The sequence below is a fragment of the Pogoniulus pusillus genome, chromosome 6 (assembly GCF_015220805.1).
Source record: "Pogoniulus pusillus isolate bPogPus1 chromosome 6, bPogPus1.pri, whole genome shotgun sequence".
NCBI lineage: Eukaryota > Metazoa > Chordata > Aves > Piciformes > Lybiidae > Pogoniulus > Pogoniulus pusillus.
Genome location: NC_087269.1, coordinates 18,191,317 through 18,216,740, shown reverse-complemented (window position 1 = coordinate 18,216,740; position 25,424 = coordinate 18,191,317). Strand labels below are relative to the sequence as shown.

Sequence of the window (25,424 nt, the reverse complement as noted above, 5' to 3'; positions counted from 1 at the left end):
ATGTATATACACACAAACTTGGGGGAAGTCATAGAGTACAGGAATTGTCTGTGAATAAAAATAAAGGTGACACTTTCATCAACCTACAATGATTGCCTATAGCTAATGTGTTGAGACATCTCTCCTGAAAAATGAATGAGACCTAATTTATTTAGTTGACTGGATGGAGCTGGGGGATAGGTTGGACTGGATGATCTTGGAGGTCTCTTCCAACCTGGTTGATTCTATGATTCTATGACACTGTTATTATGCACTGATAGCGTCTGCAAGTTCTAGCACCACTTCTGTGATTAGTATAGGTAGAGGTTAGTACTTACCTGAATCCTTTTCATCATATATTATGCTAGGGTTATTTGGGTGCCAAATATTCTCAGAGTGATCTGAGATGCTTTCAGGAGAGAAAAGTCCTTCAGTTAGGTGCAGAGTCAGGCAGATGTGAGACTGAATGAAATAGCCTGCTTCTGCTGTGGGGTTTTTTGTTTGTTTGTTTGTTTCATTTGGTGTTTGGGTTTTTGCTGTTGTTGAGTCTTTGGTTGTTGTTTTTGTGGATTTTTGGCTTTTACTGTTGTTGCCCTTTTTTTTCTGTAAATAGGAGGTTGGAAGGCATGATTGACTATTTGTAAACAAGCAGCTCAATCTACTTTTTTTTTCTATTGCTGTAGATGAGTCTGGGTGAGGTTTTTTCTGTACTCTAGTGTTTCTCAAATGAGTCATCTTTCCTCAATTGCCCACAGATGTGTTACTGATGTTATAATGGGTTAAGGTGTTCCTGGGCTGGCCATTTAATTAAAAACATTGGTTTCTAGGGGCTTTAACATGCAGCTGATAGTCATTAGCAGAATGCAAGAGCTTGTCTGTCTTTGCTTACAAGTGTTATGTCCATTAAATGTATGATCCTCTGTTGTTTATCAGGGTCCTTCTAAATAGGGTGCAGAGTTTTATGTCATATTTATGTCCTCAAATAAGCTGAGATCATTATTTGCCCATAGCCCTTTTTGTCTTAAAAAGAGTCTCTGTGGAAAGATGACATCTGGTGATAACAAGTTTAATAGGAAACAACTTATCTTGGAGAAAGTGTTCTCTGTTCTGTTAGTAAAATTGTGTTGTCAGCACAGCTTGGTAACTGATGAGTTTGGAAACATTTGAGAGTAGGTTTTTCTTTTCCCTACCTCTGGCATGATTTCCCATTTTAAAGCGTAAAATTTTACATTGATATGACTACCAGCTAAGTGTGGGAGGAGTTCAGAAATGTTCTATTCCCTTGGAAAGGGACTATTCTTTGTGTCTTTGTTTAGGTTGCAAATAATGTATGTCACAAGCTTGAAAGGGAGAAACAGAAGAAAATATTATGGTTATTACCCTTTCAGGGTTAGCTGATCGTGCAGATTTAGTACCTGACATTAAAAAGATCCCAGTCTAACTCAGTTGTCTGAATTCCTGTGTGTGTTACAGTGTTTTCTTTATCTCTGTGCAGATAGTTAATAAGTGGATTTGAAACTTTTGTTCCAACCTCACTGCCATCTTTCAGTATGTCAACCTTCTCTGCTTTACACACAACTATTGTGATGCTTCTGGTAAAAGCACTGGCTAAATCTTTTGTGATGAGCACATTTTTGAAAGTTCAAAAGATAAAGTTAGATTGCTCAAGACAGTAAGAGGAAAAGCAGAGCTTTAACTTCACATTTTTGTATGAACTAGAAGTGTTTGGGATATCAGCTGATTTTTTTAATCTAATCTGAAGGAGTTTTGATTTTTTTTTTCATTTAAAAGTATTTCTCCAAATTCATCTTGAAACAGATGTGGTGAGCTACTGGACACAAGACATCTTTGGCATTGCTCAGAGCTTTGGTTGTACACTCACTGTGGGCTTGGGCCCACCTTGGGTTTGTGCTGCCATTGGTGGTTCTCTCCCAGGCTCTTGCTGTGGGCTGAGAACAAGTACGGAGATGCAGTCACTCCTAGGAATACTCTTAAGGGTGTCTGTGAGAAAGAGGGAGAGGGAGTGTATGACTTGTTATTGAAGCTCAGGCTTTGTAAAGGCCGCCGTTCCTATTCTGTAGGCATGTTCACCTACCACAAGGACTCGCACTGCCACTGGTTCAGCAGCTTCAAATGTGATAACTACTCTGAATTCCGGTTGGTCGGAGCCGTATCCTTTTGTGTCCGCTAGGCGGCGCTGCGGGGGCCGCGGCGGGGTGAGTTGGTGGGGCAGGAGGTGAGGCGGTGTGCGTGCAGCTGCTGGGGGAGCCTCAGCCCGGGGTGCTCACTTTCAGAGCTATAAAAAGAGTGTCATTCAATCAAGTGAACTAAAAATGGGAAGAAAATGGTGAAGTGTGGGCACATGGTACATTTCACAGTCAGAAAATACTGGAATTGAGACTAAACAGGCTTATTTATAAGCTTTTTTGCTTATAAATTGTACTTTTTATGTACTAAACCATTGAGTTTCAATGGACAGAAATAAGCCTGCATGTATTAATATTTCATTTAAGTCTCTGTTTATCAGTGTGGCTTTTTAAATTTTCTTTATTTTTGCTGAATGGAAGCCACATGCTATTTTGAGATAACTGTATTGCCTAGGTTTTTGCTTCTGCTCCTTTATAAAGTCCTCAAACAACTGTTCATTCCTAATGTGTGCTTATAACTCCACTCAGATGAGTTCACGATGCCCCCATTTTACTGACCACAGCTGGACCAGGTGATTGTTGCAGGTCTCTTCCAACTAAACTGGAGAAGCTGAATAATCAACTCTGTTCTTCCAATTTTTGGCATAATTACAGATCTGTTTCCTGAGATAAGTTTAAATGTGCTAGCTAATAAGCTGTAGTGTCCTTGCACATTTTTCTTTGTACTTTTTGATTCATGTAAAGAAAAATTGATAGCTGTCTAGATTTTTTTTTATTTAAAAATGTATCTATAGTTCCCTTTAAAAACTTTTTTTTCCATAACAATGCTCTGGAACAATTTATTCTAGAAATACGTGAATGATGAAGATTCTCAGGTGTCCTGTCAATGCAACAAAGCTGGTGAGGGGCCTGGAGCACAAATCCTATGAGGAGAGGTTGAGGGAGCTGGGCCTGTTTAGCCTGGAGAAGAGGAGGCTCAGGGGTGATCTTATTACTGTCTACAACTACCTGAAGGGGCATTGTAGCCAGGTGGGGGGTGGCCTCTTCTGCCAGGCAACCAGCAATAGAACAAGGGGACACAGTCTCAAGTTGAGCCAGAGTAGGTATAGGCTGGATATTAGGAAGAAGTTCTTCCCAGAGAGAGTGATTTCCCATTGGAATGGGCTGCCCAGGGAGGTGGTGGAGGCACCGTCCCTGGGGGTCTTCAAGAAAAGACTGGATGAGGCACTTAGTGCCATGGTCTAGTTGATTGGTTAGGGCTGGGTGCTAGGTTGGCCTGGATGATCTTGGAGGTCTCTTCCAACCTGGTTGATTCTATGATTCTATGATTTTAACTTGTACTTATTTGTAATTCGAAATTGCATTTAAAATTGTGAGTAAAAAAAATATGTAATTTCCATTCCTTCTGTTCATTTAGCATATATTATACTGAGAAAATATCTTTTCCAAGTTACTTAAAATATTAACTATAATGAGGATATATGTGATTTACCCTTAACATTTGACATATGTAGCTTATGGGACTTGCTGTATATAATAGCATCACCTTGGATATTCGTTTCCCACCTTGCTGTTACAAGAAATTACTGAGTCCTCCCATTGTTCCATGTGATCATAACACACTTGTAGGCATCTGTGATGTCACATTAGATGACCTGTTTCAGATTATGCCTGTAAGTATTACATTTTTAAGAGGCTAAGCTGCTGATATAAAACTTGTTTTATAGTGTTGAAATTGTAAAGTATTTTGAAACAGCATTATTTTCAGCACACTGCTAAAATCTTACTCTGTTGAAAACAGAAATTCTCCATGTTTTCCAGCACAGTAGATTTTTTTATTGATCTACCTGAAGTTAGAGTGCTAAAATCTGTTATGAGCAAACTCATTTTGCTTAGTAAACATTTAAAAAAAACCCCACCAGTTTATACTGAAATAAAAGGAAATACATTCAAACACATGCACAGTGAGTTTTAATTTGTGCACACATTTTGAACATGTAACTTTTTTCCAAGCTACTTTCTGTGTAAAGTGGTGTTCTGGTACCTCTTTACAAAGTGCATCACTTAGTTTTGTAGCTTTACTAAAATGTTTTTACTCGTGTTGTAGGAACTGGCCCATGGACTAAGTGAACTTCTGTCCTATGAAGGCAATGTTGAAGAGGATTTTTATTCAACTTTTCAGGTCACTTAAATACACAATTGTAAATGATTGTCATGCATGTACAGCAAATCTTACCAGTGTTTTGGCAAGAGAATGGCCTACTACTGTGCAGTTGCTGATTGTTTGGAATATAAAGTGCATGGACATAAAAGGTTTCTTCAAGAACTCTCTAATCATGGGTAGCAGTCTGACTTGGCTATGGGATTTTATACTGTGGATCTGAGTGCTGGAGTCGCATGGCCAGCTGCTAGTGATTTTTCAGCTCTCACATCAGGGCCTTGCAATCAGGGACCTGGTTTGTGAAATTAATCTTGCTGCAAAACAATTCCTTTTATTCATTGTTCTAGAGCACCTGTTGGTTTATGAATGTGTATTGGATTAGTATCGGCCTTTTTTAACTCAACTTTGAATTGCTTTATTAGCAGAACATATGAAAACTTCTGTAAAGCAGATACTTTTGTGTTCCTATATGAGCTACAATGAAAAAAAACCCAACTTCTTAACTATATTTGATGGTTCTATATTCTTCTCTTATATGAAAAGCTCTGTGGCTCCAGAGGCTGCAAATCTGTTTCATGTATGCCACTGTGTAAAGATGTCATTTATTTTACTTTGAATACTGAATTCTTGAGCAATTTGTCAAAAGCTGTAATGTTTAACTTATTTTAAACCCCACAACCCTCACAATTACAGCATGTGCTAAAGAAGAGAGGGCAATTACAAGAAATAACAAGTGCAGACTTTTGTGAGTATATGAATGTATTTTCCAGTACTGAGCTTGACTCCTCCTTTTTCTCCAGGTTTTTCAGGAAGAATTTGGTGTTATAAAATCATACAACTTAAAGCCAAATGGAGATAAAATTCCAGTCACAAATCAGAATAGGAAAGGTAGATTTAATTTGTCCTCATTTTGCTTCTTATAAGCCTAGGCTTTCTTTAACAAAGCATGAAAATTCTGTATTCCTTTCTGATGTGCCTACCAATTTAATACTATCTAAAATTAAATCAATTTTTTTCTCAATCTGATACCATTTGAGACAAATTATGATTTAAAATTATTATGACATAACACAATGTTATTTTCTTTTAGAGTATGTTCAGCTCTATGTCGATTTTCTTCTCAACAAATCAATCTACAAACAATTTGCAGCTTTCTATTACGGATTTCATAGTGTTTGTGCTTCATATGCATTACTGGTAAGAATAAAGTCAAACAGAATTCTTCATTTCTGTTTCAAATATGTGGCAATGATGTATCTATAGTAAACAAGGTAGTTGATTAACCCAGCATAAGCAGAAGATATTAAGCAGGTAATCCACTGGTCTCTCTAGTGTTGCATCAAAAACAGACAAATAAAACTCCACAGCACAGATTTATTAGGATGCATTCACAGGAACTTAATGGGCTCTCGTGTGAATGATTACAAGGGTTCTCCTGTGAGTGACTCCTGTGAAAACACCTATTCATTTTTGCAGGAGGAGCACTCTGTGAGGCTGAGATTAAACATTCTTCCTTATTCGTTCCTGTTAGGCTATTAGAATGCCATTTTGTCGTTTGCATCATTTCCTGTGCTGCAAGAAGAGAAATAAGAGGCAATTACAATTTGCTTCCTTCCTGTGAGATTAGCCAAGTATGACACACTTGCAGCAAAGTGAGATGTGCCTAACTGCAGGGAAGGTTCTGGAAGGAGAATCAAAATTCATTAAAATACCATGACGTACTTTAACAGAGTTTAACAACGTTACAGTAAATAAGTGGATTCTGCAGGTGTACATTTAGCTTGTTATTGAGTTTATTGCTATGGGTATTTGTTACACATAGAAGTGTGTACAACTAACCTTCAAGTTCTCTCATGAACTGCTGCTCATCGACCTACATCAGGCTTTTCAGTGTAAATGATGAAATGGAAGTTGTAACCAAAATTAAGAATTCAAACTTAAATGTCTTCCTTCCATTTGTCATCTAATCAGATGTCAAGCAAGTCAGTAGAGTAGTGTGAAAATGAAAAAGAAGTGAGAAACAAATGAAATATGATCAAATGTGATATCCAGTAATTGAGTATTTTATCCTTAATTTCTGGCAGCTGCTTCGTCCAGAAGAGGTTGAAATTCTTGTCTGTGGCAGTCCTGAGCTGGATATGTCAGCTTTACAGCGAAGTACCCAATATGAGGGCTACCAAAAAAGTGATCTTACTATACGGTAGGTTAATTTTTTTTCCCCTTCTAGTTACTGAGGTTTTAAAACATCATAGAATGGTAGACTCTCAGGAATTGTACCTTCAAGATTACCTGAGAATGACTGAAGTTTTAGAACTCTATTTCCAGTTACAACAAAGACACTATTAAATCATCTACAGGTAGGAAGAGGTGGATCCTTAATGGCATAATGTATTCCTGAATTCCTTTTAAAAGTGGTGATCACGTTGAAAGAGTGTAGCTTGTAATTGTGCATAGTGAAACCTGGATCTTTATTATCCAGTCTTCTAAACATGGTTTGGTTTTGGTTTGTTGGTTGGTTGGTTTTCTGTTTCAATTCTGTTTTAATATAAGGACATTCATATTAATGAGTAGAAGGTGTGTATATTTTTATAGAAAAGTAAATTTGGGCATCATTTGACAAGGCATCATTCCAAAATTTGTAGTACACTGTACTGAAGTCCTTGGAAATTAATTTAACCTTGGATGTTAGGATACAACTGATGTCTTGAATGTGAAGTTAATTAAATTCCTGGTAAGTGGCATTCATCATGCAGTATCTATGGCTGCATCGCTATCCTCATGTTGTCCTGTCATAATTTGTACCTTACACCATTTTTAAATTAATCTCTTTCCTTCTGCCCTCACCATAGATACTTTTGGGATGTAGTACTTGGATTTTCTCTTGATCTTCAAAAGAAGCTGCTACATTTTGCTACAGGAAGTGATAGAGTACCTGTGGGAGGAATGGCTGATTTGAATTTCAAGATTTCAAAGAGTGAAACATCTACTAATTGGTAAGTAGTTCTCTAGGTTTTTAGCATTTCCTTCTTAAATTATTTCCTGAGAGCTTTTGTTGATCTTGAAGATCTTTTTAAATAAGCCCAGTCTAATATATAAGAAGGAAACTGCATGGACTCTTCTAGTTTGTCATCAAAATACTATGATTGCATTAACTTTGCAGGTAGCCATCTAATACCAAATTCCTTCACCGGTCTAGAATTCTTGGACTCAAATGTAAACATTTATTTATAAAGATTCCTGACATGTTTTCAATTCAAATAGATCATTTATTTCATTGTTCCTAACGTGACAGCTGAGCTAATGAAAATGTGCTGTGAATCACCATGAATTATCGTAAATGTGTTGAATCTGTCTTAACTTTTCATATGCCAAAGCGCATGACTCCAGTCTGATTAACAGATCTTTGCTTGCTCAGTGTGAGGTTGAGCTTGTCTTTCTCCTCTCTCTCTCAAAGTCAAGTCTGAAACCTCAGTTCTGTCCCATGTGTTACTCGAGAATATAAAGGCCAAGAAAGTCCTGTAGCTTATTGTCTGTGGCTATGAGGCAGGATGTTAATGACATCTCATACAGGTAGCAGATCAAATGCTTCTGCTACTGTAGAGCAGTTCCCATCAAACCAATCCATTCCAGTAAGGAGCAGAGTTCCAGTGTTTCAGTCAGGCAATCCTAAGAGATATCTGCAATATATACTCAAACTCAGCTCTCAAAATAAGCTTGCAACTGAAAATGTCAGTTTGGCTAAGACCAAAATCTGTCTTCCCAAACTATTGTCTTGCCAGGGCTTGAGTATGCTTGTAAGGATGCATTTTGCCAGGCTGAACTTTGAGTTCTGTATCCTTATAGTAGCCAGTTCATCTAGATGTTTCTAAATCTTCAGCAGTGCCCACATTCCTTCTTCATATTGGGGCTTTGTATTGTACCCAGATTTTGTACTTGGAGAAAAACTGATTCTGAAGTCCTTTGTACCTGGAGTCTGCAAAACCTGAAAGGAGATGTTTACAACTTAACAAAATAAATGGGGAGGGAGTTCCATGCAAGTTCCAAAACAAATTGACCTGAGATGCATGTGACAGTGGTGTCTTGGGTTCAACAGAACTTGAACCAACAATATTAGGATAAATGTTCCTTGTACAGAGTTTATTTATATAATATTTAACTGCAGACATATAGGCAGTTGACAGTGTTCTGCTTAGAGGAGCGGATGGTAAGATGGATTGAGAACTGGCTAAGCATCAAAGCCCAGAGGGTTGTGATCAATGGCACAGAGTCCAGTTGGAGACCTGTAGCTAGTGGTGTTCCCCAGGGGTCAGTGCTATGTCCAGTCTTGACCAACATATTCATCAACTACCTAGACGAAGAGATGGAGTGTACCCTGGACGTGTTCCTATGTGACCTGCCCTTTAAGTGGACGTGCTTTGCAGAGGGGCTGGACTCCATCTGCGGAGGTCTCTTCCAACACCTATCAGTCTATGGTTCTATTGTATTATTATTAATGTGTTTTATTGCCTTTTTTAATCATTTTAGGTTACCTGTGGCTCATACCTGCTTCAATCAGCTTTGTCTCCCTCCTTACAAGAGCAAGAAGGAACTGAAGCAAAAATTGATCATTGGAATTTCAAATGCAGAGGGGTTTGGTCTAGAATAAAATTAAATGCTTCAAAACCAGCATTTTTATGTAGCATTCACTCTTCTAATTGTGCCTTTAAGCTTTTTGTTGTTACATCTCTCAATAATCTGCCAGTCTTACCCAACTTAGGTTTTCTGTTTTGTTCTTTTTTAATAGGAAGTGACTTTTTTTCCCTTGGGTGGCAATACATTTCCTGCTTGCTGTGTCACATAAAGTTACTTTCTTCATACACAAAGCTATAGTCTATTTGATGAGGGAAACACAACTATGACAATTTCTAAGTTATAGTTTTTCTTAATAGCACTGTAATAACGTTTCTTTTTACATCGCAGGTATTCCACTGGGAGATAGTATAGAGAATATTTATTTATTAGCCAATCCCAGTGGTAGAAAGTTTTTGATTAACCTGAATAATGGAAGAAGAAAAAAGAAAACAAAAAAGAGAACAAATGGAGGAAAAAAACCACCACAGACCACAAGAAAACCCCTATCAAAGCAACATTACAGCATGTAGCCATATTTTCACAAGAGTAAATAGACATTTTAGTCTTTATAAAATGTATGCAGTTTTAGTATTCTGGTTTTCTTTCTCAATGAAACAGGCTGTCTAAGCAGCATGTAAATAACTGCCTGTGAAGAAATAAGGTTTTGATAGTGCCATTTATTGCTAGAAAGAATATTTTTTATGAATAAGAAGTTTTAAATGTTCTATATTCAGCTTTTAAACAAGAATGTTTAAAGGGTCTTTTTTTTTTCAGCCTGAGGAGATTCTAGATCACGATACATGTTTTAAACAAATTGTAAGTTAATTCTTTTGACAGCAAAATAATAAGGTTTACTGCAGATTGTAGTAAACAAAACTAGGTATTTGAATCCACACAGAGTGAAATATTTCACTAAAAATAATTAAATCCTCAACACAGGGAAAACTGGGATAACGTATCATGCTGAAAAAAATGGCAGCAGCTTTGTTGCATTTTGTGGCCAAATTTCCCACTACTTGTTGAAGTTGGTGACAAAAGTGTATAGAATAGCATTTCAGTAGAATGCTGAAGCTTTCATTAACTTGAAGGCCAGCATTTAAAGACAATGCTTTGTGGGTTTTGCTGCACAAAGTATGTGAAAAGAATTCTGGTATGCCGGCTCTGAGTTAGTAAATTAGGAGCTGGAAAATAAACTGCATCAAAAATGCAGTCTTAATTATAAGTCTGAGTTTTATTCATTAATTGTAAAGAATTTATAACTATGTTGGGGTTTTTAATAGCTGCTGCGTGTTCTGTAGACCTTTCTTTCAGATGAATGAAGCCCAGATTGTTCAAAACACTTTGACATCTAATTCGTCAGCTTTTCCCATTGAGTTCTGCTGGGGCGTGGATGCTTCAGTATCTCATAGTGTCTGTACTCAATTACTTCTCATCAATAAGAGTAAAATATTCTTATTTTCCCTCTCCATACTATTTGCATATACCAACAGATTTACACACGATGAGCAAAATAATCTGTCTCATCCATTGTTTCAAAGCTGTTGTGGAATCACAGATAGCATCAGGTTGGAAGAGACCCTCAAAAAGGTCATCTCATTCAAGCTCCCTGCAGTGAACAGGGACACCTCCAACTAGATCGGGCTGCCCAGGGCCTCATCAATTCTCCAGGGACATTCTGGACTTCTTAAATAGTTCTGTGTAAGTTTTATTCCATTTCCAAGAGAAGGTAGTGGTGGGTTTGCTGCTTTATTCAAGGCAGATAAATAGTGGGATGATTTAAAAGATTGGGCACTATACTCGTAGTGCTCTCCTCAAAACCAGTGATGAAATTGCCATTGACTTCAGCCTGGTTAGCATGGAGAGTGTTAAAAGCAGCACTTCAAACTTGTGCATTTTACATTGTCTCCCAAATGGAGATTATTTTAAATTAAGTTTTAATTTACAAGGTTTCAGATGTTGAGAAATAAATGCAACTTTGCACTGAATTAATGAGATAGCTTCAAAAGTTTCAACTAATGTCGCATTTCTAACAGCTGAATGTGGATGTAGGTAAGAAATCTGGAAACAAACACCTCCCCCTTTTCACTCCCTGTAGAATCCATAGAAGGTTGGCTTGTGAATAAATAGCTCTACAGTTTACCTGAAAACCTGGCAAATTAGCCAGAGTATTTTTTTAATGGCTTAAGTCCACTTTTAATAACTATTTATCTGTTATTGTTAAAATAAAAATGTTATCTTATTTTCACTGAATTGCACTTTGCCTTTGGTTTAGTTTTATTTATTGAGGCTTTTTTTGATTTACTGTGTAATATTACCTCAGAATTCTAAGAAGGCTATTGTATTTGCATTAGTTTTTAAATAAGAGTGTCATTTAATGACATTTTATATATTTCCTGATGTTGATAAATTAAACAGTAAATTTTGTATTTGTTAAATGAAAGCGTTGTACTGTATTTATTAAATAAGCATCAGATCATTTACAAACTTTTCCTCGATGATGTTTTGCTGTTCTTTTTGTCTTGCCCTGTAACTCAACAGATCTTTTTTTATATTCATCATTGTTTTGTACCATACGAAAGAAATCTGGTTTGTATGAACTTGTTCATTACCAAGTATCTATTTTTATGTATTCAAATTGTGCAGTCATTAAATCAAGTATTTCAATTTCTTGCCTCACTTGTTTAATTTCAGATTTCCAAAGCTGATCATAATGGATTGTAAAATCTGATCAAACTATGTGGGGTTTTTTTCTTCTTTTTATTTTGAAAAAAAAAAAATCTTTAACAGTTTTGCTAAAAAATTGCATGGCTCACTGAAAAGAAACTGAGTTTCAACTACCAGACATACACCCACAGTTATAATCTGCATTTATAGTCAAAATCATGGATGCTCCAGCGCATACCATGGTGTAATGATGCTGTAAAATAGCATGGATTCTCAATTTTCCTTACTTCTTTTTCCCCTCAGTTGCAAGCTTGTTTTGAGGTACAAGGAGAGGCAAAGCCAAGCTGTTGTATGTTTTGTCTTTTCCTCACTGATTTTAATCTTAAAATGAGGAGGTGCAAGTAACAAGAACATGGACACAGGACTGACACCTGACCACATTCGAAGTTGCTCCTTTTCTCCTTTCTGCCACCCATGTTACCTACAGGTGGCAGCAAAGGTGAGGATTGAAACCACTTAATTGGGTGTCAGAGTTTCTTCTTAACAGTAGATACTTGAAGTACAAATAACGAAGAAGAAAGTTATGTCATTTTAATGTGTGTCACAAATAATTTCTGATTAGTAAAATCAGCAAATATAAATTGGCTTCAAACAGGTGGTTATGGTGGAGGGAGAAGCAGTTGCTTCTGTCTAGTGCTGGGTTTTAAAAACATCTTTCCTTTCTCTGAAGCATTCCTAGTGTGTTACTGGGATCAATGAGAAACTCTGTCAAGGTCTTAAAGAGAGGAGATTGCCTGTTCAGAGGTAAGCAATAATCAATAGCTTCAAGACTGATATTTAGGAAGATATTGGAAAACTAGCTTGCTTTGTCCTGTTCCAACTGAGGATCAGATGGCTATTGCTGGGCCTAGAAATTGAAATGCAGCATTTCCTCCTGACTTTTTGGCTAAGAGTGGTGAGATTTGTTCTCTGTAGTGCTAGCTGGTGGTGGTGTTGTCTCACTTCCTCCAACTGTAAATGATGTGTCTGTTGTTATTTTTCACAACTGTGGTATTAAATGTTCTTTCAAAGTCCTTCCCTGGGAAAAAAAAAATATCCTGAAGTTCCCTGAAAGCCTCTATTTTTATGTCCTGAACTGGCAGGCTGTAAGAGCATGTAGTTTGCTGTCACCTAGTTGTCTTCAAAGAAAACTTCTTTTTTGGGTCAAGTAATTTTCCATTCCATAATGACAGGTCTCCAGGATCTGTGCTGTAAGTATTGTTGAAATGTTTTGCTTTTTAAAAGATTCATAGTGTCTAGGAAAATAATAATGGATCAGCTTGGACTGCCACAGCTGTTTCACTTGTCTTAGAAATGTTCTAATTCAGTCAAATGTGTTTGTTGTTTAGACTAACAAGCAAAAAATGGGCCCTCAGATCTGCACCTTTCAAATTGTTAATTTAATTATCATTAAGGTCCTTAAATCCCCCTATGTCCTTCTGCAAAATATAAACAGGGCAACAGGTATGGCCAAGTTTATTACAGTTGCATTCCTAACTGCAGAATAGATGTTTGATTCAAAAAAAACTTGGTCAAGGAAGACAAAGGGGTCTTGTCCATGGGGATCTGGTTGGTCATGCGGAAGGGTCATTATTTTTTATAAGCCCTATGAGGAGAGGCTGAGGGAGCTGGGGTTGTTTAGCCTGGAGAAGAGGAGGCTCAGGGGTGACCTTATTGCTGTCTACAACTACCTGAAGGGTGGTTGTGGCCAGGGGGAGGTTGCTCTCTTCTCTCAGGTGGCCAGCTCCAGAACGAGAGGACACAGCCTCAGGCTGCGCCAGGGGAAATTTCGGCTCGAGGTGAGGAGAAAGTTCTTCACTGAGAGAGTCATTGGACACTGGAATGGGCTGCCCGGGGAGGTGGTGGAGTCGTCGTCCCTGGGGCAGTTCAAGGCAAGGTTGGATGTGGCACTTGGTGCCATGGTCTAGCCTTGGGCACTGTGGTTAAGGGTTGGACTTGATGATCTGTGAGGTCTCTTCCAGCCTTGGTGATACTGTGATACTGTGATACTGTCATTAAACTCTGGAAGGGATGAGAGAAGGTTGTGTAAGTTGGGCAGAGCCTAAGTTCAGTCCTGGACTCCTCTGCGGTACTGGTGTTAATACCTGTGTGTGTCAAAATAGAATGCGTACCTAAGTGATTTTGTTGCATGTTTCAGGAGGTTTATGTTCTACCACAGCAAGGCTTCGTTTACCATTTTTCTTTTTGGTGTCAATTTTCATGATTTTATATTTGCAATAATCGATGAATAGTCTTCTATTATGTTATCCCCATAGGATCTGTCTTGGATTATGTAGATTTAAGATGGTCAGGTTTAATTTTATGGGCTTCTTGTTTATGTGTTGCTTCAGCAACACATATGAGGAGAGGCTGAGGGAGCTGGGGTTATTTAGCCTAGATAAGAGGAGGCTCAGGGGTGACCTCATTGCTGTCTACAACCACCTGAAGGGAGCTTGTAGCCAAGTGGGGAGGTGGCCTCTTCTACCAGGCAACCACCAATAGAACAAAGGGGATACAGTCTCAAGATGTGCCAGAGGAAGTATAGGCTGGATGTTAGGAGGGAGTTCTTGCCAGTGAGAGTGATTTCCCATTGGAATGGGCTGCCCAGGGAGGTGGTGGAGGCACCATCCCTGGAAGTGTTCAAGAAAAGCCTGGATGAAGCACTTGGTGCCAAGATCTAGTTGACTGGATAGGGCTGAGTGCTAGGTTGGACTGGATGATCTTGGAGGTCTCTTCCAACCTGTTTGATTGTATTCTGTTCTATTCAGCTCTATAGCATGCTTTCATGTTAACCAGGAGAAATGCATCTATTTCCAGAGTCTTTCCTTACACTAGTCTCTCTGTCTACTCCCACATGGATCATACCAATCCAGCCTCTGCTGGTCTCTGTACCCGTTATCAGAACAGAACTATTTGTAACTAGATGTAAGTTGTTCCAATTCTGTCAATGAGTGAGTTTACTCGATTGCTCAATCTCTTCACTCCAGCAGGGGGCTTGAACACTCATTTGCTTTGGTATTCTTTTCATGTCAGTAGCAGTACTGTGGAGGGCAAGAACTGCCTTTTGTCTCCTGTAAAATCAATCCGGATGGATATAAAGTAGCCAAAGCAGAGACTTTTTGAAAGCAGTGTAGCTTAAAGTCAGGCATCTGGGGCTTGGGTTTGGTTGTCTTAAAGTGATATATGTAACCTCGCACATCTTATTTTCAAGGGTTGTGGTGGCAGTATGTACACTGCTTGGGGGTTAATAATTGGCCTTGGTTAGTAGGAAAGAATGGCATAGATGAGCTAGCAACATGTGTCCCAGTAAAGAGAGGAAGCATTTGATTTTGCCACCTTGCTCATTGACTTTACAAATGGATCTTTGCCCAAATCCTTCTGAATTCCAAGATGGAGGAGGATCCTGCTCAGATTTTTTGAAAATCCCTAACAAGACATGTTCTGAAATACTAAATGCATTAATTCTTAAACATCTCACTTCAGTGTTAGAAAAATTAACAGACTGGCAGGTAAATGTGGCTTACACAGGACAGAGATGAACGCAGGAAAGAGCTGGTTAGTACTGGAAGAAAAGATTGTTCTTATGCAGGAGCTCTGCAGAATTGCTTTTGAGTTGCAGAAATACAATTTTACCTCCCTAGCTGGCAAAGGTCAATTTTTCTGTTGATTAAAATCTTGGAGAGTTTAAAAACTGGAATAATTTTTCCTTACTTTGATCACTATGTTAGATAAAGTTAAAACTTGAGTAAACTGTAATACATTCCCATGCGCACCACTGCACAGTATTTACTGCTTTGTCTGATTGTACTGAAATCACTAAATTGTTCTGCATCACTTTTCCTTCAGAATTCTGACTTTTGTGGCAGTGTTTACAGTGTAAGAAAAGCTTTGCCAAGCATTGAAACCACTTGGTACTCATTCAAGCTGAAGCTTTTAAAGTAACACCACACACTTGTTCCTGCTGCGTATGAACACCTTATTGCACTTTCTCTTGAGTGTTATTGTTTCAGGATTCAGAACCTATTCAGTATCTTATTCCTGTATATTCAGTGAAATGCATGAAACTGTTAACTCAAGTGGCATATTCTAGAAGTTGAAAACTCTTTCCAGTAGCATTTCCTACTGGAGGTTACTGTAAATCTGTGACAAGGATTCCAGGTTAATGATTTATTTTCATTTGCTCTGTTAGTTGCCAGATAAGAGGCTGAAATGTCCTGGGCTGTTACAACCAGCTGTGTTTTAATTACCTGGGACAATTTTGCTTTCATCCTGTTGCTCATCTCCTAGCCCATGCTTGCCCAGTTTCTACTGTGATGGGCTTCACACCTTTACAGCTTTTTAAAAATAGCTTTCCTACACTAAAATATTCTGTAGCCATGAATTTCCCCTTTCAAAAAATGAACTCCATTTGTTCAGTAGCCCATGGAGAACTCCTCACACATCCAGAACTAAAATCTCAATTTAAATTAGTTTAGAAAAGTCAGTAAAACTTTTTTTTACTGTACTTGATTTTCAGAGTCAAACATCATACTGCAAACAAAGCTGCTCAGGCAGCAACTCAGCTATGCTGGAATCATAGAATCAACCAGGTTGGAAGAGACTTCCAAGGTCATCCAGTCCAACCTAGCACCCAGCCCTATCCAATCAACTAGACCATGGCACAAAGTGCCTCATCCAGTCCTCTCTTGAACATCTCCAGGGATGACAACTCCACTGTGTCTCTGGGCAGCCCATTCCAATAGCAAATCTCTCTCTCTGTGAAGAGCTTCCTCCTAACATTCAGCCTATACCTCCCCCAGCACAACTTCAGATTGTGCTCTATTCCTCATTCCTTTTTTTTAGGGGGTGTGTGTAAAGTAGGCATATAACCAAAATGTGAGACATGCATCTGGAGTGGATTTTTATTCAAGTGGTCATGTGGAAAGGCTCTGTTTTGAGCTCTGTTCTTGATTGCCTGTTGTGCTGGTTTGAGGCTAATTGGAATGTTCTAATGAGAGAAATTAGATCATTGGTTGTAAAAAGAAAATAATTATAAAGCCTATATTATTCACTGGTTTGCTAAAAGGGATAAAAAGCCAAAGCATAAACAATTTGTCCCTTCTTTGCCTCAGTGCATTGGTCCTCTTCAGACCTCTAATCTCTTCCACTAACCCTGGCTAACATTTCCAGATAACAGGAGAGCTTTGCTCATTGTTCTGACTCTATGATTCTGTCTGGGAGAGACAGATTGGCTTTGAGCTCCTTCTGGGCAGTTTCTTTGTCCAGGAGGAAGCTCTGGATTTCTGTATTATTACTATTTCTAAATTTTATATATATATATATAACATATATATATATATATATATATGTGTAATTGTATGTATGTGTGTGTGTGTATATACAAATTAGCCAGGGGTACTGCATGGCAGTATATATATACATATGCGTGTGTGTGTGTGTATATATATATATATATATATGTACTGCCATGCAATACCCCTGGCTAATTTGTTCTTATACTTCTCATAGCAACAATGTGCATTTTGCAGAGTGATGTTGACTTTCACTATGTTCAAGATCGCTATTGTCATTCATAAGAAAACAGATATGTAACTGTAGCATAAGAAAGGAATTGAAACTTTAACTTTGAATTTCACTAAATTAGGAAATCATCCCTTAAGCTATTTATGAAGGATTTTTTCCCCTCTCTATTAAAAAAAATAATTATATATATATATTACTAGACCTCAGGTTTCATTTTGTACTTTCTCAAGACACAGGATAACAGAGGAATTTAACAGACATTTTAGAACTGAGTTGTTTCCTACACAGATGAATTATTTGACTGGCTCTCTTGACAGTCCTTATACTAGCTACATGCAGCACATTTTCAGAAATCAAAGTGATTCTAATAATAATGAAGAACTCACAAATAAAGCTGCTAAGAAATTATAAAGAGCTGTTGTGTGTCTAGGGTGCAACTTATAAATCTGTCTTTGGCTTAAAAAAAACCCAAGCAAACAAAAAAGACTTGTTAAAAACAACAGTGGTGGCAGGACGAAGCAGGATGCAGCATAGGGAGCTGATATGCTTTCTTAGGAGCTACACAGAGGCTACTCACTGAAAACAACCTATCTAGGAGAAAAATCCCTGTGGGTTAATACTAAAGAGTTTCAGAGCTGTAATCTGATGTCTTCTTCCTTTTTTTCCTGGCAGTTAGCTTGTTCTTTGGATGACCTTGAGAGTGTTTTGGGTTTTTGACCCTATTGATCTTGTCCTAGCCCATGCTCACCTAATTTCTACCAGTTACAAACCTCACATGTGTTCTGGCTGTCAGAATTCAGATTTAAATCCAGCAATTGAGCACATAAGAGATGGGGGGGGAGGGAAAGGCAAGATTTGCTTTGGACCATATGAAATTCTGCCCTATTTGACAGTATTTAGAAAGCTGAACAGTTAACAATATCAATCTCAAATCTGTCTAGACAGAGCCACTTTTAACCAAGCCTGATTCCAATGTTCCTGGGAGATCTTGTTTACTCAAAGCCAGACACAGCTTGCTGCTGCAGCAGAGCCATTGCAGAGGACTGGAGCTTGGCAGTGGTTCTCATAGCACTTGGCCAGGGATGTAGCAAGCTGGCTGCCTCTTCATAGAGGCTGGCTGCAGCCCTTTGCTTCAGCTTTAAATGCTTCCCTCTTCTTCAATTTGGAGTTGTTATCACTTGTTAAAATCAGCCAGGCAACGAAGAGTTATCAAACCTAGTAGTGGTGTAACAAAAAGAATGTGGAAATGTGTTGTTTAGATCAGAGCTTCATCACAATTGCTAAATACTGCCAGTTCAAAGCAGCTAAATATATGTGTCTCACATTATCTTAACATACAGTGCATGGTGGGCATTGCATGTCTATATTATCATGTGAAACTAACAGCCTTCCAAGCCTCCCTCAACTATTTTTGTTATGATAGACAACTTGTGATGGAAAAAAACACAGAAAATACTGAACTGCACTTTGGCAACTTGCATATAATGGAAAAAGGTTTATTTATTATTGCATGGTGGAAGGCAGAGGGTTTTTATTTTGTTTCAGTGTTTTTATTGGTGTGTTTCCCAGACTGCCCACAAGCAGGAGATAGGATGGCTCTGGCTGCAGGGAATTAAAAAAGCAGAAGGTAACTCTAGGGCAACGCTCTAGTTTGTAACTATTCCCTGCCTTCAGTATCAAATTTAGCCAGCAGTGTAAGCATGCACTTACTAATGACTTACTAAAATGAATGGCTTAGTTTTATAGCAGGTGTGTCTGATTTTTGCAGCCAGATAACCTAATATACATTTAAAATTACATTTGATAAAGGGTTTATAAAATATAGTTACAGGGGTTTGCATACTTAAGAGTTATTCAAACCTATAGCAATCCTCCCTTGTGCCTTCAGAACCTATCTGAGATTTTATTTGATCAAAACTTGCTGATAAAATTTAATGGCTAATTTCAGCTTGTGAGCACTGTGAGGAGAATCTGCTTACAAAGGAGGAAGGTGTCATGCCTTTCCATCCAACACTCAGGTGGCCAGAATATTGACTGTCTTCTGGGAGCAGGATTTGAACCTGGTAGCCTGTGAACTCCTCAATCTGGTTTGCAGCAGGCAGAGGGGGCCCTCTCTTACACAAGGTAGGCACACTTGAGTTGATCAGAGGGAGCTGTGTTCTCCCACTGTCATGAATGCTGTATGAGCTCTAGTCTTTAACTTCTGTGGTTGCTTTAGTTAAACATCCCCCTGTGGAATAAAAGTTTAATTTCTGATTCAGTGTGAACCAGACCTCTTGCTTCCACACCTCAGGAAAATAAAAGAACCCTTTACTGCACTCTTATCTTGATTCAATCTATCTTTATTTTCCAAAAATGCTTTAGTTTGACTGCTGAACCAAAATATGAAACATGCTCAGGAGTCATCCCTGAAACCCTCCATCCTGCTTCCAAGACCCAGTATAACCTGAAGGGGCTGAGAATGGGAAAGCGTTCTGGAAAGTGTGGTAAGTCAAGGAACTAAAATACCACCTTACTGTGAAAGGCATCAGGGTAAATTGTTTGGTAATTGCAAAACACTAGCTTCTTTTCTATTATTGGACTTGGACAATGGCATGGTTTACTGTGATACCAACACTATAGTCTTTGTGCAGTATTGAGCTTGTTTATATAACTTTAAAAGTCTTCAAACAAGGTCTTGCCTGGCCTTTGACCCATTGGAAGGATTCTTTTCTCAGAGAAATCTGCCTTTTCACTAAGGAGGACTGGTGTAGAGTCAGTCTTTGAGCTGAAGAGCCACTAAGTGGAGGAAGCAGGGAACCTCTGGCTCATGGACTCGTCCTTCCCATCAGATGTAGGCTTTATTTTCTGGCACAGATTTATTAGCAAACATTTTCTTATGTGAGAGCAAGAGACCTAACCACCAGTTCTTACTGCTGCTTCTCAACATTCCACCCTGCATCCCCACACTAGGTACAGTAGTTCTGTGTGAACAAATATCTTAAAATCTCCATCTTGATAGCATATGGAGAGATTTGTAGATGTATTTCTTTTAGTGGATGTTTGCAGAAGCCAACAGACATTGAAGAATGCTTTCTAGGCCATTTCTTCTGCAAAACTCTGTTCTGGATTGCCAATAGCTAAAGAAATAAGTTTCATTGCTCTGTTTGCTATATGCTTCTTGTTTTTTTCAGTAAGAAAACCTTTGCCCTTTAAGTGCTGGAGGAGAGCATGCCTATGCCATTTTTAAACCATTTTCATCACAGAAGAACAGAGCATTTTGCACAAAATCACATACAGGATTGAACCTAACCTAGATTTCCTGACTTCTGGTTCTCTGTTCTACTTTCTAGCTGTTTGTTGTGGTGGTGGTTGTTCTTGTTGGTTTGGTTTGGGGTTTTTTTTTGGTCATTTTGTTTTTTGTTGCTTTGGGGTTTTTTATGCAGATAAATAAAGACAGTTTTGAAGAGTACAGTGTTGAAAAAAATGTATTTGGGTTCTCCATGATGCTTTTTGAAGGTTTTTACATGCTTTCTAAGCCGAAAACAATCCATTTGGATTATGAAGCTTCAAGCAGTTTTGCAGAGAGGCATTGAGAATGCTCTGTCATTTGCACTATGAAGCATATCATCCTTACTCCATTCCATGAAAACACTCACTGATTTCTGGAGGCTTTGGATGAATCCCATATTTGTCAACTTGTAAAAATGCTGTCAACAGAGAGCTCAAGTTTTGACTGTAGAAATTTCATTTTGACAGCCTGATTGGCAAAGACTTTAGTGTGACTATTTATATGCTCACTAGTTGACAAAATACATTCCCCAAGCCTGAAAACTTGGTCATTCATTCTTTCCTTATTTATGAAAATCATAACTTAGTGTTTAGAATTGGAGTCTGCACAATGAAAAGGCATTTCTAAAGCTCTAACTTCTAATATCTCCCCCACCCCCCCATCAAGCTTGGATGTTTTGTGAGCATTTATAGCCAAAGTGTAGAGCACAGTAGAAACATTAAAAGATATTACTGCTTCTAAATAGTTCTAAAACTACCTTATTATTAAGTTACTTCTTAGAATACCCTTGAAACACAAATACTCTATTTTAACTGAGGAGGTATTTGTTTTCAAGTATCAGAAGGCAAACAGTGTTCCTGTTGGGTTTCCCCATGCACCAAATCCTGTGCACCTCTCATTCTTTAATGAACTGATTTTTGCCAAGATGAGTGAAATAACTCTTTTAACTCCACAGTCTGATGGGAGTGATCATAATCAGTTTCAGGAATACTGTGATTCTGACTATAGCTAGGAGCAAAGAAAACAAAGAAAATGAGCAATTGTGAGCCTGTTTCCCAGGGGTATTTATGCAACATGCATTTAGTTTTTTTACATATGCCTTATGCAGTAGGAATTAATAGCACCATAAATTAGCTGCTTCTGTTCTATGTTTGGGCTTAGTTGTGCCTAATCACTTTTTGATATAATTCCCCTACCTCCAGATGAGGTTCTGCCTGAGGTTAATTTGGCCGTTTCCCAACCTGAACTCCTCATTGCTGTCTTCTGCACAATTAGCTTAAGGATGCAGCCGCTGCAGGCTGTACAGATCCAGCCACTGAGCTGCAAGCAATAACTTCCACAGGAACACTGTCTTCCAGAACTACTGACTACTGCTGAACAGTTACATTTTTTTAATGATCAGGATGAATTAATGAAGTAAATCACTGTCCAGAATGTGTAAACTTTGCAGTTTCTGTAGGTACATGTTTGTATTGCTATCTCAGTATGGACTTGTATAGCTCATCGCCTTAATCACACAGTATCACAGTATCACCAAGGTTGGAAGAGACCTCATAGATCATCAAGTCCAACCCTTTACCACAGAGCTCAAGGCTAGACCATGGCACCAAGTGCCACATCCAATCCTGCCTTGAACACCCCCAGGGATTAGATACTTCTAATTAAGAAAAAAAAAAGACTCATTCAGTCTAATTTGGTTTTATTGATTCTAAAATAGTTGTGTGTGTGTGTGTGCATTAATCACTTTGTGTCTTGCTCTTTTTCTCTCTTTTTTTAACAGGAGATTAGGCATTTACCAGTTTTCCTCCAAACTCATTGAAGAATTTTGGCTCTGTCCAAGGCAAGAAATGCTGTTGATAGGTTGGCATGGAGTTCATGTGGGGAGTTTGCTCAAGTCATGTATACTGTCAGCACCAAAAGCTGTGATTCCCAGTGTTAACAGAAGACAGCTACTTAAACAGGCAGAGCCATCCTCCATCCTAAAGGTGTGAGTTCATGCTGGGCAAGAATCCACCCCAAGGTTTCATCTCCACATTAAATTCTCATTCTAATGTGAAAGAGTGTTTGCTCAGAAGAACATTCACAACTAAGACGGGGCGGGGGGGGAGGAGAACAAAACCCCAAACTTAAAACTCTGTGCTTAGAACCTCTTGAAAGAATTTAATCTACAGTTACATACCCTGTCTTATATTATAGTTTCTTTAATTAATGTTAAAGCTTTTCTTTTCCATTAGCTAAGACCATTATCTAATTGCATCACCTTTTAAGTACAACTAATGCGTTTTGGAAACCCAGTAAAGATTCCACTTAATGTTGGGACACCAGGCTGCTCATAGTACAGAATACCCTGGTACCTCTGGCACCTATTATATAAAGATAGCTCTTGTAGGGCCTGCCTCCTCTGTCCCCACAGGTGGTCTGGTCTGTCAATGTGAGATTTTTCCTAACAGAGGGCTGCACCTTTGGTGCCCATTCCAGGGAATGCTCCCTTGGCAGTGCTGCTGTGCTTCTCTGAGTCTTCTGACAACAACCTGAAGGGAAGGGACTGAGGTGTCCCACCATGGCTGCTCCAGGCAGCATCCAGAGCCTATTTGTGACTGGGCTGGATTTGCAGCTGAAGGACCACTCTCTCATGCCGATGCTGTCAGCCTGCCCTATCGGTATCAGGGCTCTGCAGGCAGTGTGATAGTGTGACTTGGCAATTACCAGGCACGCTTCAGGCAAATGAAAATGCTATTTCAGATTTTCCTTGAGGCATAGTTCAAATATTCTCAGTGTCATGGCATATAGCAGACACTTCTCTTAAAGACTAACACTGTGGCTGACAAAGAGATAGGGCATGAAGTGAGACAAAACAGATTTTATGCTTTTCTTACCTTAAACTTCTAATTATGTGGATTTAGATTCACATTAGGCCTTGATTCTGACAGCAGCTACTTCTGAGGCTTCCAATGGGTGCAGAGGAGAGCAAAGGAGCTGGTGAAGGGCCTGGAGAATAAATCTTATGAAGAGCGACTGAAGGAGCTGGGGCTGTTTATCTTGAAGAGGAGGAGGCTGAGGAGAGACCTCATGGCTGTCTACAGATACCTGAAAGGACATTGTGGAGAGGCTGTGGCTGGTCTCTTCTTACAGGTAAATAGTGATAGAACAAGAGGGAATGGCCTCAAGCTGCTACTGGGTAGGTTTAGACTGGACATTAGGAAAAATGTTTTCACAGCAAGCGTGGTCAGACATTGGAATAGGCTTCCCAGGAAGGTGGTTGAGTCACCAGCCCTGGATGTGTTTAAAAGCATTTGGATGTGGTGCTTGAGAGTATGGTTTAGGGTGAACCTTGTAGAGTAGGGCTATTGGCTGGACTTGTTGATCCTGAGGGTCTTTTCCAACCAGACTGTTTCTGTGATTCTATGAAAAGTGTCTTTGGCTGAGCCCACTCACCAGAGTTATAGACTTAGGATTCTTCCTGAACAAGCACAGATAAATGAGGAGGAAAATGGCAGGCAATGTAAAACATCATCTTTCCCTGTGCATTCTCCAGTCCTGTATTGTTGCCAGTTTAGTAAGACCATGAGTGCTCACAGGATTCAGAACACAATATCAGATGCCAGGAGGGGAAAAATAAACCTAAGCAACAACCAAACAAAAAAGCAAAACCAAGCAAAAACCACTCAGCAAATGGAAGTGGCTAATCTGCCACATCAGCCATAGCACATCATAGGGGCCTGTTCATCCCTCATTTGCGAATTTGCCACTGAAAAACAGTGTCTTGAGCAGCTCATGACAAGAGGCAGCATTTCATGCAAATCATAAGGTCTTGGATATAGCAAAAACTACTGGCAACAACTGCACAAGGATGTCATTGGCGAGGTCTGTCCTGTTTCTCTAATGCTGGTCATCATAGCAGACCTGCTAATAAACATTATCTAAAAGCTTTGTACCTGAGGGTAAATTGTCTTTTCCTAAGCCCTTTTGCAACCTCCACAAACCCAGGTGGGTATCTAAATGGTGTTCTGCTTTCTCAAGCTTGTCTCAGGATTAGCATTATAAAAATCAAATAAGAAGGTAATGAAAATAAATCTTCCAGGCAGAGTACATGCTGTGAGCAGAAGTCAGTTAACATAGGCTTTCAATTCAAAACTGATACATACTGCACTTTAGATTCAGGCTCTGATACATTTTGTGTCTGTCTTCTCTGGGAAAGGAGTTTGTTGTGGACCACTGAGATGCCAAAACCCTTTCCAGCAACCACATGCTGTATGTGGCTGTGTTAAGTTGATAAAGCATCTACTTATTTAAAACCTGCCTGGTAGGCCATTAAATTGACTGTTATTTTGGGACTGATAACTGGTTACTAATGTCTCTATATAATTGCAGAATAAAGATACAGATCTAGTTCTGAATTTAACTCTTTTCATGCTATGAGCAAAAAATGATGTTTATAGGAGCTTAGTATGACAATGTGCATTTATATTACATGATCTATCAGTTATGCAGGTGTCCTGGAAGAGAAAAAAAAGTTTTAACATGTATTTAATGAGCAAATATCTAAAGATTCAAAGGTATTAATCTTTTCCATCTTGCAGTACTTCACCTGAAATGCAAAAACATCTTCCAGAGAACTGTTCAGTTATGATAGTGAACTTTGTTCAAGGTGAGCCCTCTCTCATTCAAGTGTGAAATTGCTTATTTGCAGGAAGAAATAATTTCCCTGGCTTTCTTCAGGTAAGAACCAAATGATAATTGAATGCTTTGTAACTGGTCTTTTCAGGCTTGCTGCAGCATTCTGTGGCAGGGATACAACTCTGAAGGGAAAGAACAAGTAATAATTCTTAACGAAATTCTGCAGCTTTTATAATGTCTGCTTATCTTACTTTCTGCCTTATTTTTTTGGTAAGATTTTTCCATTAAGGAATCACAGACTTTCAGTTTCTTTTACATTTTTTTCCTGCTCTTCTTTTTCTGTTTGCAGGCTTACATACACCTTGGAGAATAAGTGCAAGTAATTCGATAGGGAATTAAGGAGGGGTTATGA

General features: G+C 38.7%; 1 protein-coding gene across 1 annotated transcript in view; it reads left to right on the top strand.

Annotated features, from left to right (window-relative positions):
- Nucleotides 1-11,562, top strand: part of HECTD2 (HECT domain E3 ubiquitin protein ligase 2) — a 47,875-nt gene extending 36,313 nt beyond the window's left edge. The window contains exons 14-21 of the mRNA XM_064144724.1: nt 2,061-2,149; nt 3,641-3,799; nt 4,234-4,308; nt 5,088-5,175; nt 5,378-5,484; nt 6,372-6,487; nt 7,137-7,280; nt 8,812-11,562. Of these exons, the coding sequence (XP_064000794.1) occupies nt 2,061-2,149; nt 3,641-3,799; nt 4,234-4,308; nt 5,088-5,175; nt 5,378-5,484; nt 6,372-6,487; nt 7,137-7,280; nt 8,812-8,932 (899 nt within the window). The 3' untranslated portion in view covers nt 8,933-11,562. The remainder of the gene's footprint in view (nt 1-2,060; nt 2,150-3,640; nt 3,800-4,233; nt 4,309-5,087; nt 5,176-5,377; nt 5,485-6,371; nt 6,488-7,136; nt 7,281-8,811) is intronic.
- Nucleotides 11,563-25,424: the final 13,862 nt, after the last annotated feature.